The sequence below is a fragment of the Astatotilapia calliptera genome, chromosome 12, assembly GCF_964374335.1.
Source record: "Astatotilapia calliptera chromosome 12, fAstCal68.1, whole genome shotgun sequence".
NCBI classification, from domain to species: Eukaryota; Metazoa; Chordata; class Actinopteri; order Cichliformes; family Cichlidae; genus Astatotilapia; species Astatotilapia calliptera.
This window is the reverse complement of record NC_137433.1, coordinates 35702915-35716957: the sequence shown is the minus strand read 5'-3', so window position 1 is coordinate 35716957 and position 14043 is coordinate 35702915. Positions and strand designations below refer to the sequence as shown.

At 42.0% G+C, this 14043-nt stretch overlaps 1 protein-coding gene across 1 annotated transcript in view; it reads left to right on the top strand.

Annotated features, from left to right (window-relative positions):
- fras1 (Fraser extracellular matrix complex subunit 1) overlaps positions 1-13671 on the top strand; it is a 310089-nt gene extending 296418 nt beyond the window's left edge. Inside the window, exons 60-73 of the mRNA XM_026186630.2 lie at positions 1258-1458; positions 1551-1738; positions 3181-3456; positions 3601-3833; positions 3919-4079; positions 4626-4840; positions 6104-6254; positions 6548-6655; positions 7112-7271; positions 7366-7482; positions 7620-7786; positions 8218-8423; positions 8518-8664; positions 10450-13671. Coding sequence (XP_026042415.2) covers positions 1258-1458; positions 1551-1738; positions 3181-3456; positions 3601-3833; positions 3919-4079; positions 4626-4840; positions 6104-6254; positions 6548-6655; positions 7112-7271; positions 7366-7482; positions 7620-7786; positions 8218-8423; positions 8518-8664; positions 10450-11034 — 2915 coding nt within the window. The 3' untranslated portion in view covers positions 11035-13671. The remainder of the gene's footprint in view (positions 1-1257; positions 1459-1550; positions 1739-3180; positions 3457-3600; positions 3834-3918; positions 4080-4625; positions 4841-6103; positions 6255-6547; positions 6656-7111; positions 7272-7365; positions 7483-7619; positions 7787-8217; positions 8424-8517; positions 8665-10449) is intronic.
- Positions 13672-14043: the final 372 nt, after the last annotated feature.

Sequence of the window (14043 nt, the reverse complement as noted above, 5' to 3'; positions counted from 1 at the left end):
AAAGAAGCTGAGGACTTTTATTTTGAAAAAACATTCCCACTTTTTATTTTTTTATTTTTTGGGGAATATTGAAATGGTTCCTGAACAAAACTCTCAAAACTAAGTTGTGAATTACTGGGTGATGGGTTTATATAGATTTAATAACCAATGAAAACGTCGTCACCATTCCTTTTGTTTCCTGTTGACTGCATATTTGAGGTATATCATAGTCTACTTGCACTTTTTGAACTATGCGTCACTAATTTTTTCAAGTGTGTGACCCCTCAGCCTAATTGCTGATGTTAGAATAACTGAAGCCTGGTATGGATAAAATATCCTGAGTATGTTGAACTTGCTCCTGATTTCCAAACTAATTTTAAGATAATGTTCCTCGTTTTTTCTTTTGGTCAACTTCTTTTTTTTTTTTTCTTTTTTTTTGTGTGTGTCCCGTTTGGATCTTTAGCCATCAGAATTGTTGTCTTAAGGCCAAGAAAGATGCCAAGCGGATTTATTTTACCAAGTGGATCATCATGGCCTTGCCATATTGGTCCATTTGATTGACCTTTATTATAATTATGAATTTATTTTATTTTCAGTTGCTACAAACGGGACAGACATGACTGGGGGATAGGACAGGGAGAAAGAATGAAAGAAAGAGAGGGAGAGAAAGAAAACCAGAGGGGAGAAGAGACGGTGAGAAGGGGGGAAGAAAGAAAGAAAAACAAAACACCTGGATCACCTGTATGGAGAAAAAAAAACAGAACAGAAAACAAACAAAAAAGAGCAACATGATAAATACAGCACCATCACAATAAACTAGCTAGCAGTAGATATCAGTAGATACTAAATAATAAACGATATTGTGCAACACGCAAGATAGACAGCGCACAATGTGCTTTGAGGCAGCAGCCAAGAAAGGTGTAGTCCTCGTCTGTGAACACCCGTGTGTACACCTGTGTGGATCAGCATGCTTGTATTCCAAAGGTCAACTTTTGGTCAACTTCAACAAATAATGTTTAAAAATCCTCCCGAAGCACAGATGTATGTGACACGAATTGATTCCCTGACAGGCTCATTTTTAATTATCGCCTGGTGCCTGATGTTTGTATTTATTTATTTCCATCAAAAAAAAAGAAAACGAGTAAAACCTTAATGGAGGTGGGTTTTATTATACCGCTGTTCTATAAGTTTTAATTGGATGCACCTGTTATTTTGGAAGCTGATTAAAAGTTTTATATGTGCAAATGATTGACAGTCAGACTTCTCCCGTTCCTCCAGCTCCCACCATTGAGTTCGAGCAGGCGTCCTTTCAGGTGAGAGAGCCTCCCGGTCCAGATGGCATCGAAGTGCTCAACATCAAAGTGATCCGCAGAGGAGATCTGGACCGAACGTCCAAGATCCGTTGCAGCACCCGGGATGGATCGGCCCAATCTGGAGTCGACTACAATCCCAAGAGTCGAGTGCTTAAATTCACCCCGGGTAAGTGCTGAAAATGCTCCTCGTTGGGACTTGGGAAGAGTGTTAGTGGGATGATTTTACTGGGAGTAAATATGTTTTTTTTTTCTCCATAGGCATGGACCACATCCTCTTTAAAGTGGAGATTTTGTCCAATGAGGACAGAGAGTGGCACGAGTCCTTCTCATTGGTCCTTGGGCCTGATGACCCAGTGGAGGCAGTGCTTGGGGAGATCACAATGGCCACAGTGACCATTCTGGATCAGGAGGCGGCAGGAAGTCTCATCCTACCTGCCACGCCTATTGTAAGGAACCTTGGAGGATACATGAAGCAGGAGCAGTAGAATAGCAGAAGTGGAGGATATGTTCAGCCTTTAGGAGAACTTTAGCATTCAGCTGAGAACTTAATCTTTTGTCTATTTTCTGCAGCACTTAGAGAACCTGTCACTTGAAACGTCTCCACTCCTGGCAAAAGCACATCTCTCCCCTAATACATATTCAGAGAACTCCAAAAAAGCAGCAGCAAACGTGGGCAGCATTTTCCCTCAGGCACTTGTTTATAGGCTTTTACATTTCTTATGCATTTACCAGAACCACTTGCAATGAATACCGTATTTCCCGGACTACAAAGCGCACCTAAATATTAGCCGCACAAGCTAAAATCAGGGGAAAATCCTGTTTTGTACATACATTAGCCGCACCTGACCAAAAGCCGCAGGTGTTTCAATGTTGACTTATCATATGTAAGAGAATATGCACAAAGGGAATTGTCAGGAAATAGATGGCTGTTTGGAGACATCACTTTTATTAATATTTTGAAAAACAAGTTATGGGTACATATTTGCACATGTAGTACATAACAGTAGCCTACAGCACACCAGAAAAATAGATTCGGACTACCTTTTAGGCTCAGGTGCAGTAACACAGCTTTAACAAGAAGAAAAGTCAGTCATTCACCACCATCTTTCTCTTCTTCCTGCGCACTAAAACCACCAAAGTCCTCTCCTCCAGTGTCGGATACAAACAGGCTCAGGATGGCTTCGTCATCCACTCTTCTTCTCTCCTTCGTTGTCACTTTCAAAACCAAAGAAATCCTCATTGTCAGTGTCAGAGTCGAACACCCTCAGAAGGGCCGTGGCGGTGTCCTCCTCTCCATCATGCAGCAGTCCAGCCCTTCAAAATCCGTTGGTGATCGTGGATGTTTTCACACTTTTCCACGCTGTCAGAATCCACCGGTGGAGTTGGGCATAACTTGCTTTTTGGGCATAACTTGCAAGTTTATCGCCGCTCATCATCCACGCCTCCCGCTGAATGCGTAGCGCTACTTTGAAGTTTGTTTTTCGCGCTACTTCGTACGGCACTACGTTGCCTGGCGGACGGACATGTGACTAACATACCACTCTTGAACCCCGATCCTTCCGCCAGGCAACGTAGTGCCGTACAACAGCGGAACACACAAAACAAATCGTCTTACGATATGACAAAAATCACGGACAATCCATAGAAAAGCCGCACCTGACTAAAAGCCGCAGGGTTCAAAGCTTGTGCAAAAAGTAGCGGCTTATAGCCCAACATTTACGGTATATCTATTCAGCTTCCATTAAAATATTATATGGTGGGTGATTTTACCCCAAACGACTTTTTAGGAGGAATCTCATCTCATACTGTGTTTTGTACGCCAGCCCCTTGAAATGTAAAAGCTGAACTCCTCTCATTTACACGATCTCCCACCCTCCTTCCTGCTCAGGTGGTCTCTCTCGCTGATTACGATCATGTCCAGGAGGTGATCAAAGAGGGCAGCAAGAAGACTCCCTCTCCAGGTTACCCTCTGGTGTGTGTCACACCCTGTGACCCTCACTACCCCAAGTACTCTGTGATGAAGGAGCGCTGTGAGGAGGCGGGAATCAACCAGACCCAAGTTCACTTCTCGTGGGAAGTGGCGGCTCCCACTGACACCAGCGGCGCCCGATCCCCCTTTGAGACGGTCACAGATACAACCCCGTATACTAGCGTCAACCATATGGTGAGTTAAACTAAGGAGTCAAATAAATCTGAAATTAAGAGGCGAATACATTAGGTTGTTATTTAATAGGATTTATTGGCAGTAAGACAATAAAATTATGTTTAAAAATTTTCCCCTGTGTGTGGAAACTCTCGTGTCTCTCAGGTTCTGGACAGCATTTATTTCAGCCGGCGCTTCCACGTTCGCTGCGTGGCTCAGGCCAGAGACAAAGCTGGACACCTGGGAACACCGCTGAGGAGCAACATCGCCACCATCGGCACAGAGGGCTCCATCTGCCACACACCCGTCACCACGGGCACCGCCAGAGGCTTCCAGGCTCAATCCTTTATCGCCACACTCAAATACTTAGACGTCAAGCACAAAGAGCACCCCAACCGGTCCGTAGCGGCTTTTTAAACCAGATAAGCATCTTCACCAAGAGTTTATGCTAATTTCTGCTCTTCTCTGTATGTCCCGGTTTAGGATCCACATCTCAGTCCAGATCCCCCATCAGGATGGAATGCTCCCCCTGGTTTCCACCATGCCGCTGCACAACCTTCACTTCCTGCTGTCAGAGTCGATCTACAGGCAGCAGCACGTCTGCTCCAACCTGGTCACCCTCAAAGACCTTCAGGGGATCGCCGGTCAGTCACACAAACACAGACCTCACAGCTGGAAATTTCATCTTCAGGAGGCTGCAGTGTGATTAGATCCACATTTGAACCATTTACAGTATCTAGGGCTCACGTTTGAATTACCACCATATTAAAATTCTTTAATTTTCTGCTGCAGTCAGCTTCATCTTCTCGTGGTTTAATATTTTGTAGGCAGCCAATTTTAATCAATGCTTGCAAGATTTCCTGATCGATTTAAAAAATAATTATTAAACCAGATGTGTAAATTCAAATTCAAATTCAAATTCAAATTTTATTTGTCACGTACACAGTCATACACAGTACGATATGTAGTGAAATGCTTGGACAACTGCTCGTGACCTAAAGAGAACAAAAAAGGAAAAGGCTATGAATAAGATAGGAAATAAATATGAAAAATTAAAAAGGGTAAATTTAACTAGGAAGGAATAAAATATAAATTAAGGTTAAAAATGAAATAACTGTACAACACAAATTAGACAAATTAGACAAATTAGAGTAGTTTTCTTACTTTTCTTTGACAACACTCTTCCTCAGAGTCGGGCTTCCTCGATGATGTATCGTATGACAGCATCTCCCTGGGGCCCGGCTACGACCGCCCCTACCAGTTCAACCCCAACGTCCGCGAGGGCAAGAGCCTCCAGTTCTATAAGCACCTCAACCTGAAGAGCTGCATCTGGACCTTCGATGCCTACTACGACATGACAGAACTCATCGACGTGTGCGGGGGCTCAGTCACCGCGGACTTCCAGGTGCGTAGGACGGTCAAAGGCAGAGCTTTTAAAACAGTCGCTCTTCACAATGTTTTCAGTCTTCTTGATAAATTGAATCAGTTGTTATGGAAGAGTTATTTATGTGTGCAGAAACGTGCAAAAACAAAAAAAATCGATTTTAAAAATCAGTTATAAAACTCAGTGGCAGCAAAGGTGAAGAAGGTGAAATGGGGGAGATAGAGGGGGAAAAAGGTTACTCATAAAGGAATCTAAAAGCGTAACACAAAAACAAGAAGAATACAAGAAGACCACTGGGAGCAGAAAACAGATGTCTTGACTAAACTATCCCCAGACTGCACATCATCGACTTCGCTCCTCACGTCTTAGTCCCTCCCTCCAGAGACCCAAGTGAAGGAGGTGATCAAGGAGCTTCATTTTCAGTAACCTATGACATTTCACACAGCTGCCAGTGCAGCTGTAGTTTGGTTTTTATATTTAAATGGAAAAACACCCCTGCAGAGGACACACCTGTGCATTCTTGATTGTTTAAACCCATATCATTCTCAATAAAACATAGAAAACACATCGCATGTTTAAATTGACACATTTCACTACTTTATGGAAAACTTAAGCTCATTTTGATTTTGATGTCAGCAACACACCTCGAAAAAGTTGAGACAGGAGCAACAGAAGGCTGGGAAGTGATTTTGATTTGCTGGCAACATGTCAGTAACAGACTGGGTGTAAAAAGAACATCACAGGACGTTTCTAATGAGTAAAGATGGGCAGAGGTTCAACAATCTGCAAAAAAAAAAACCTCCCAAAAAACTGTGGAACAATTTTCATAATTTTCTCAACATAAAACTGCAAGCACATTGAATATCATCATCTACAGTTCATACTATTAAAAGATTTAAAGAAGTGTCTGTGTGCACAAATGCAGGTTAAAGCACTTCGATGGGTTTATATTTCTCCTCAGTCCTCAATGTCGGACTGATTGATTTTCAGGTTACAGGCGGGAGAACAGAGGAGATGAGGAGGCACAGATAAAGGCATTTGACATGAGAAAGGTCTAAAATATGCACAGGAGTGATTGCAGGATAGGGTACATGTAGACAGCCCCAGAAACAGAACCTGGGACCGTGACTGTGTTGGGATGTGGACGTCCATCATGTAATCATAGTGCATCTATTTGATGGTGAAATAATGCTCTGTACTGTGTGTAAAGTCCTCACAAACAGAAGAAAGTTCTCTGTGACCCTCTGAGAGAATTAACATTAAAGGCTGCTGCTATTCTTCCAGGTTCGGGACTCTGCTCAGTCCTTCCTGACGGTGCAGGTTCCTCTCTATGTCTCCTACATCTACGTGACAGCCCCGAGAGGCTGGGCCTCTCTGGAGCATCACACCGAGATGGAGTTCTCTTTCTTCTATGACACCGTGCTCTGGAGGACAGGTCATGAGTTTATGTCTATGAACTCTGCACACCTTATTATTGTCCACAGTCCTGGATGTAAACATATAGCGGGATGTGTTTTGGTTTCACATTGTAGTTTTGCTTTCATTGTGCAGGGTAACAATGTTTATTTCCTTTCTGAAAAATGGGATAATGATGAAAATGCATTGTAGAAATAAATCATTTAAGATTTAAGACTGTTTCCAAGTATCCAAGTTCTTATTCAAGAAATTATTAGTGATGTACTTCTGCTCTAATTTAGGTTTTCTTTGGCTGGCTTTTCATGTCTGCAGGTATCCAGACTGACAGCGTCCTCTCAGCCAGACTGCAGATCATCAGGATCTATATCAGGGAAGACGGTCGGCTGGTAATTGAGTTTAAAACTCACGCCAAATTCAGAGGTCAGTCCACAAACACACGTTCTAAGAGCACTGCATAGAATTATTATGTCTGCCTTAATATTGTTATTGATACAAGAAATGGAAGCTAATGAGAGAGCAGTCTGTGATCGAGGTAAATCAATGTAAATCCAGCTTTTATTACAGCAATATATGAGGAGGCCACAGAGAGAGGAAATTAAACTGACAATTTAAGGTTTTCAGTTTTATCCCACAGTTCTACACAGTTCTAGCCTTTATGGTCAAACATTTGTTATTTTTAAATTTAGCTTCAGGTTTTCGCTGTGTTTGTAGAACTGCATTCAGAGGGCTTTACTGTGCCTGTTCAAATGGTATTGCGGTGCCTTTAGACCGCAAAGCCTTATGAGGTGTGCAAAAATAGGATGCAGGATATATTCTTCTTCTTCTTTCTTTTTTTTACACTAAAAATCAAACCCCCTGCTGTTATTCTCCCTCCAGGTCAGTTTGTGCTTGAGCACCACACCCTGCCGGGCCACAAGTCCCGCCTCATGGCCCCCGACCACCTCGGAGGCATCGAGTTTGACATCCAGCTGCTGTGGAGCGCTCAAACCTTTGACTCACCGTACCAGCTGTGGAGGGCTACCAGCTCCTACAGCAGGTCAGTACATTCATTCATAACCAGCCTATAGGCTCAGGTCGTGTTGACCTCCCATGATGATGGGATAGTAATAATTTTGTGTTTTCTTGAACAGGAAGGACTATTCTGGAGAGTACACAGTCTTCTTGGTCCCCTGCACTGTTCAGCCAACTCAGCCGTGGATCGATCCCGGTGACAAACAGCTGTCCTGCACAGCTCACGCTCCAGAGAAGTACGACCAAACAGCTGCAGACATTTACCGCAGACAGTTTCTCAAATTAGTTCTCTTATTTAAATCCAACAAGATTCCAAACTAATTTCATAGAGATTTACTGCATAAGGAGCTTGAACAAAATTTTTTCCCCACAGGTTTCTGGTGCCGATTGCCTTCCAACAAACCAACAGGCCTGTTCCTGTGGTTTACTCGCTCAACACGGAGTTCCAGCTGTGCAACAATGAGAAGGTGTTCATGATGGACCCGGCTACTGCTGATGTGTCGATGGCTGAGATGGACTACAAAGGAGCGTTCTCCATGGGTACATATATATACATATATATGTAAAAGTCATTCCACGAAAAATGAGTCTGACCACCTCAGAATCAGCTGTTTTTGTTTTATTTTATTATTAATATTAATAAATAATGAATATTTATTGTACTAATTTGGGGTTTTTTATACAGTAAGAGGCATTTATCTTTAAAATGTAAACAACATGCTGATCTGTTTTTGTGTTTTTTTTAATATTCAATAGTGGACATGATTACTAATTTAACAAAATATATTTCCTCACATTACTCATACTTTTCTGTTACTATTATATACAGAAACATGTTTTCATTATGTAATAAAACAATCAAATTTTGTTTACTGTATTTTACAATATTGTATGAACCGAGTCACTCTAATTCCCTAAAGTAAACGCTTCAGTACACAGCAGAAAACCTGTCCCTCTGCTGCCCCCTGCAGGTCAGACTCTGTACGGCAGGGTTTTGTGGAACCCTGAGCAGAACCTGAACGCAGCCTACAAACTGCAGCTGGAGAAGGTTTACCTGTGCACTGGCAGGGACGGATATGTTCCCTTCTTCGACCCCACGGGGACTCTGTACAACGAGGGGCCGCAGTACGGCTGCATTCAACCCAACAAACACCTCAAACATCGCTTCCTGCTGCTGGTACAGATTTATTAAAGTTTTCTGATTTGAAGAAAGAGACTACAGTGTTTCTGGACATGTGCTATCATTTCTTCTCTTCATGTTTCCTCTGCAGGATCGTAAACAGCCCGATGTCTGTGACAGATTTTTCCACGACGTTCCTTTCGAGGCTCACTTTGCCTCAGACATCCCAGAGCTGCAGTCCATGACGGCCATGCCAGGTGTAGACGGCTTCACGATGAAGGTTGATGCGCTCTACAAGGTGTGTGGAATCAGAAACAGCACATTGGTACAGCGCTGTCTAGCACAGCAATAGTGTGTTTGTGTGTATGTGTATATATATCTGATGTGAGAAGTAGCTGTTAATATGCTGTTAAGTTAATATGTAAGTTTGATTACAAGAAAGTAATAAAGATTTAGTCCAGACAGTAAAGACTTCTTGTTCAATGAGCCACAGCAGCTTTGAACTTTTGGAGATGCTTAAAATAGTTACTTTGATAAAATCTCAATCAGTAACAAGAAGTATGGCAGATAGACCTTTTTGATATGGCTATGAAAGATCAGTTATATTGTAACAGAATACGTGAAATCTGTGGGCAAGTGATGAAAGTTTGATATCAAAAGCTGGTAAATATAAATTTCTTGAAATGCTGAAGTCTGACAGTTTAGCGTTCCTTAAGCTTTTGCATTCATAAACAGTGACCCGCATACAGAACAGGAATTCTTATCCACTGTTCAGATATCTTAGCTTGACCAACGTGTAGAAGGAGGCTCGCAACATTCACAAAAAGAGTGGGTGTGGGAACTGCAGTAGACTTAGAGACTTAGAGACTTTTTATTGTCATTGTGCAGTTTCTTGCACAGCGAAATTGGGTAGCTGGACCACAAAGGTGCAAAAGTAAGAAGAAGAGAAACCAATATACAACAAAGGGGGAAGAATATATAATAAATAAAAAAAATAAAAAGCAGTGTATATGTATACATATATGTGAGTGAAACTATATACATGGTGTATGTGTAAGAAACATTGAAACAGACTGGGACCCACATACTTGCACATGAGCCAAAAATATTGCACAGACCATGAACGCCACAGCTGCTCTGCACCAATCCAACATAACTCACTACCCTAAGTTTTACCACAGTGCTGCAAACAGTGTAGCCTGCACTGAGCTGCCTAGTGTTTACATGCAACCTGTGAAAAACAAAAAATTAGTATACTTAAAAATAATTTGGCAACATATCATGTATGGAAACAATATCTTATCAAAAAAGCTCTAAAATGAATGATAAAATTATCCAGTTCATCAAATGTCACTGAGTTGTTCTTACCTTGAAATTTAACCTCTTATTTCTCTCCTGTCCTGTCTTTCTTACATCGTTCTGAGTGAAGTTAGCGCTCACACTTTTCTCTCCTTGTGAAAAACAGCAGCAGACACATTTTATGACCGATGTCACACAAATAGTTTGTTTTTGCTAATATATGTTAAGCTATCTTTAGAGTTTCATTTGAAATTACCTGCCACATAAAAAACATTACACTCTTTGCACTCACTCCTCTTCTGTAGGTCTAGTTAGATGCATCTCTCTCATCTTGTTGTGTGTCATAATCACCAGTGCATCAATAGGATTGTCTTTGTTATCCTGCCCCTCTCAGTTAGTTTGAAGCCCATTTAATTTAATTCATGTTGATGTTTGAAGCTGTGCAGTGCTGGGAAATAAAAACGTCCCTCAATGTGTTAAACTTAAAATAACGAGCCTGTGTTAAAAATGTAAGGAGTAGATAGTTTGAGATATTTGTTTTTAAAGTGTAAGTAAAAAGTTGTCAAAAAATAAAGACTCAAAGTATGCAGACCTGGAAATTTTACTTAAGTACAGTAATGAAGTATTTGTACGTTGTTACTTCCCACCTCTGGGGCGCCGTAGACCAGCTGGATGGGTCCAGATTTATTGATCTGCATATTCTACATAATAATTCGTGAACACTGAATTTACTTTACAACAAACTGTGCAGCTAACATGATCCTCTCTTTCTGGGGATTGACAGGTGGAGGCGGGGCACCAGTGGTACCTGCAGGTAATTTATGTGATCGGCCCCGAGTCGCGGTCCAACCCCAGGATTCAGCGCTCTGTGACGTATCAGCTCAGCCGTTCTAAACGTGACCTGGTGGATCGCAGCGGCCGGCTGACGCTTGACGAGTCGCTCATCTACGACAACGAAGGAGATCAAATAAAGAACGGCACCAACATGAAGTCGCTCTACCTGGAAGCCGGGCCCTCCCCCACCTTTAACGCCCACGTGGGCAGCTCCGTGGGGGGAGGTGTGGCCGCCATCACCCTGCTGGTCCTGGTCCTGCTGGCCTCCTGCTTCTTGTTCCGCCGCTGCCGACGGTTGGCCAAGAAGAAGAGCAAGAAGAAGGAACCAAAAATCTACGAGGAGTATCCGCTCAACACCAAAGTGGAGGTGTGCATGGACAAGTGTGTGGAGAAGAACTTCGGCACCAAGCACTGCACGGTGAGAAACATCAACGTCCTGAACCGCAACCAGGAGGCCAACAGCAAGGCCAAGGTCAAACAGGTCAACCTGGAGGTCAAACTCCACAACAACCTCAACGACGGCACTGAGGTCTGAAACGCGTGACGAGGAAGGCGAGGAAAAGGTGAAAGTGGAATTTAAAAAAAGGTATTTTCTAAAAGAAAGTTTGTACTTAATGGAATGAGAGGTTAATGTATTTTTATACCACGTTGAAAAAGGGAAGAGTGTGACGCGCAGGCGACTGGGCTACCTCAGGAATCCATAAAACACACAGCTGTGTGAAACAGCCAAAACATCTGCATCTGATCAGCCAAACTTCACCTCAAACTGTGTTCATTTCATTACTGTGTTACTTGACATTTGCAACCTTTTTAGCACCAAAACGGTGAGCCGTAGCTCAGACACTGGTGATTGTTTTTGTAAGAAAAAAAAACACATTAAAAAAACTCTTTCTGCTGCATTTATTCACGTCACTGCTATTCATGTCCCTGCTGTGGAGGGGGAGCCAGTGTAGGAGTCCTCCTTCAGATGAACGATGGGATCAGAAAGTCCTAGAACAGGCCTTTTAAATGTCTCCCTTTCAAGATCATCTTCTGGAGCATAGCCAAATCTTTATTTTAAAATTGCTCCCTGAGCTCCTGCTACATCACTACGTGCTGTTCATGTATTTCCTGATGGATGGATCCTCCACCCTTGGGTGGATGTGGGCATCGTGCGCCTGCATTTCTGCCGTGTTCTCTAGAAATGCAGCATGGTTGGAAAATTGTTGGAATCCATTGACTGTAGGTCAAATATCAATGACCCGTCTGCCGGTCGACCAGGAAAAAGAATAGACAGTCAATGAGAAAAGTGCTTCTGTTCCAAACCATAAACTGTCAGTGCTGCAGTCCTGGATGCTCATGCAACTACCCCAACTTCACAGTAAGACTACAACTTTGTGATGAGTAGCAGTAGTGCTAGCAGCCCTGTTGTTGAGGAAAAGAGTGCCTGATTGTTGAATACATTCACCATTTTCCACATACACACAGTTCAAACAGTCAGCTCCTGCCATGAAGAGCTGTTTTTCTTTAAATGCAAAGGAACGTAATAAAAACCCAGCTCTCGTCACCAGCAGCAGGTTTTCCAGAAACACTTCCCACTTCCTCCTGCTGGTCTTGAGGCGTTCCTGAGCTGGATCTCTCCAATTAGTTTTGGGCGTGCCCAGTAAACCTCCAATAGTTGGTAGGCAGTCTCCAAACCTCCTCAGCTTCTCCTCTGGTCTGAACCACATCGCACATATCAGGAGTTAAATCATCTGTTTCATCATCAGATGATCATCAAAAGGCTTCACAAAGACACAAAGAGAGCGGCTTGTGTCAGGACGCCTGTCAGTTATTGTGGCCACGCCCTTAATTCCAATATCCAAAAACACACAAAATAATTGGCATCTTATTATAAATGTAAACTACCAATAGAAGCAAGGCTGAAAATGTGCTTTTAATGCTGTTAAGGTGGGCATTTTTGCATGGAGGTCGATGGGTTTGACTCGCTTTTGGAGCCATCATCAAGACTCCAGGCCATCCCATCCTGCCCTGGCTCCATGAAGGGGCCTCAGTTTTCCATCTCATGGCAGAGGTTTACCGTCTCTGAATTATCTGCTTCACTGAGGGATTTTTGAATTCTATACCTGAGGATAACGAGTTTATTTGTGTTCAAATCAGGGCTTCTCTAGAAGATGACCTTTAATGTGACAAATTTAAAGCAATGTTTTCATGTTTTGGGGTTTTTTGGCTTAAAAGCTGGAACTTTCTGATCCCCCCTTGTATTACTAGTGTTGCTCAGTGATTCTGCAGATGAATTAAACATCAAAATTCTGGCTCCACGAAAAAGAAACGTCCTTCAGAGAAACCTCTACACGAGCTACAGCTGCTGTTAAAGTGTTTGGCACGTCCGGTGTGCTGCTATCGCCCGAGAATGAATGAGTGTAAATAACAAAAATGAATGACAACCTTTTCAAGTGCAATTATGCCATCTCTTTTGTTATTTCTGCCTTCATTAGCAGGATTTGCATTTAAAAAAATAAACCTGTTTTTAAGCCTTACTTAGAGACATTTGTACTGTCACGTTGCTCAACACCAGTTCTTAATTTTTGAGTTTGTACTGTGCTCTGACAGCTGCCAATATTAAGTGCCATGCAGTATTTTTCCTCATGAATTTCAGAATAAATCACCCAAAGTTTTTGTTTTTTTCTGTGACAGTGTACGTAGATTTTCACTGATCCCGTCCACACGATCGACTGCTTCAGCCTTACTGTTGTCCTAATGAAAATAATCACTTATAGGAGATACGTGTCTACCTGCCTTTGTTCTGCCCAAAGACACAGAATCCATTTTCTCACATCGCTCAGATAATTATTTGTATTCATTTATGTACTTTTATGTTACCCTCCTGTGATGTATTATGTTACCACTCAGCTACTGATGTACCTGTATTATTTTTTTAAGTGTATGACACTGGTTCGAGTGCACTGCTGAAGAAAAACACGTTTGTTCTCATGTGATGCGTCTTTCTCGCTGATCCCACCTCCTGTTATCTTCCCACTGTGTGCCTATCAAACTACACGGGAGTGGGGAATTATGGGAATGACATTATGTTTTTGGTGCTATCATTTTGTGGAAAATGACAACAATGCTATCAATACTGATGCCTGTATTTGGTGCCTTTTTTTAGTAATAAAAAATAATCTGAAACTCAGCAAGTTTTTGATTTAACTTTTATTTATTACTATTAGATTCTGCTAATGAACCATAAATTTAAAGATTAAACCACATTTTGTTCTTGGACTCTGCTTGAGTAGCTTAGCATGATTCACAGTTCATAATAATCCATTATACAAAGGCCAGTTCATCCTCTGTCGGAAACAAGCCATCTTACCTCCTTTCTGTTTAAGGCAGGGATCCAATGCAGTTGACTTTATGAGCCACATACAGCTACTTGATTTTAAGATAAGCTATTCCTCAATAACATTTTAAAACCTAAAAACTGCAAAGTATTTCAGTTGTTTGAGTATGAATGAGTTTAACAACATGTTTGTTATAAAACTGGTGATGAAAATAATTGCAACTG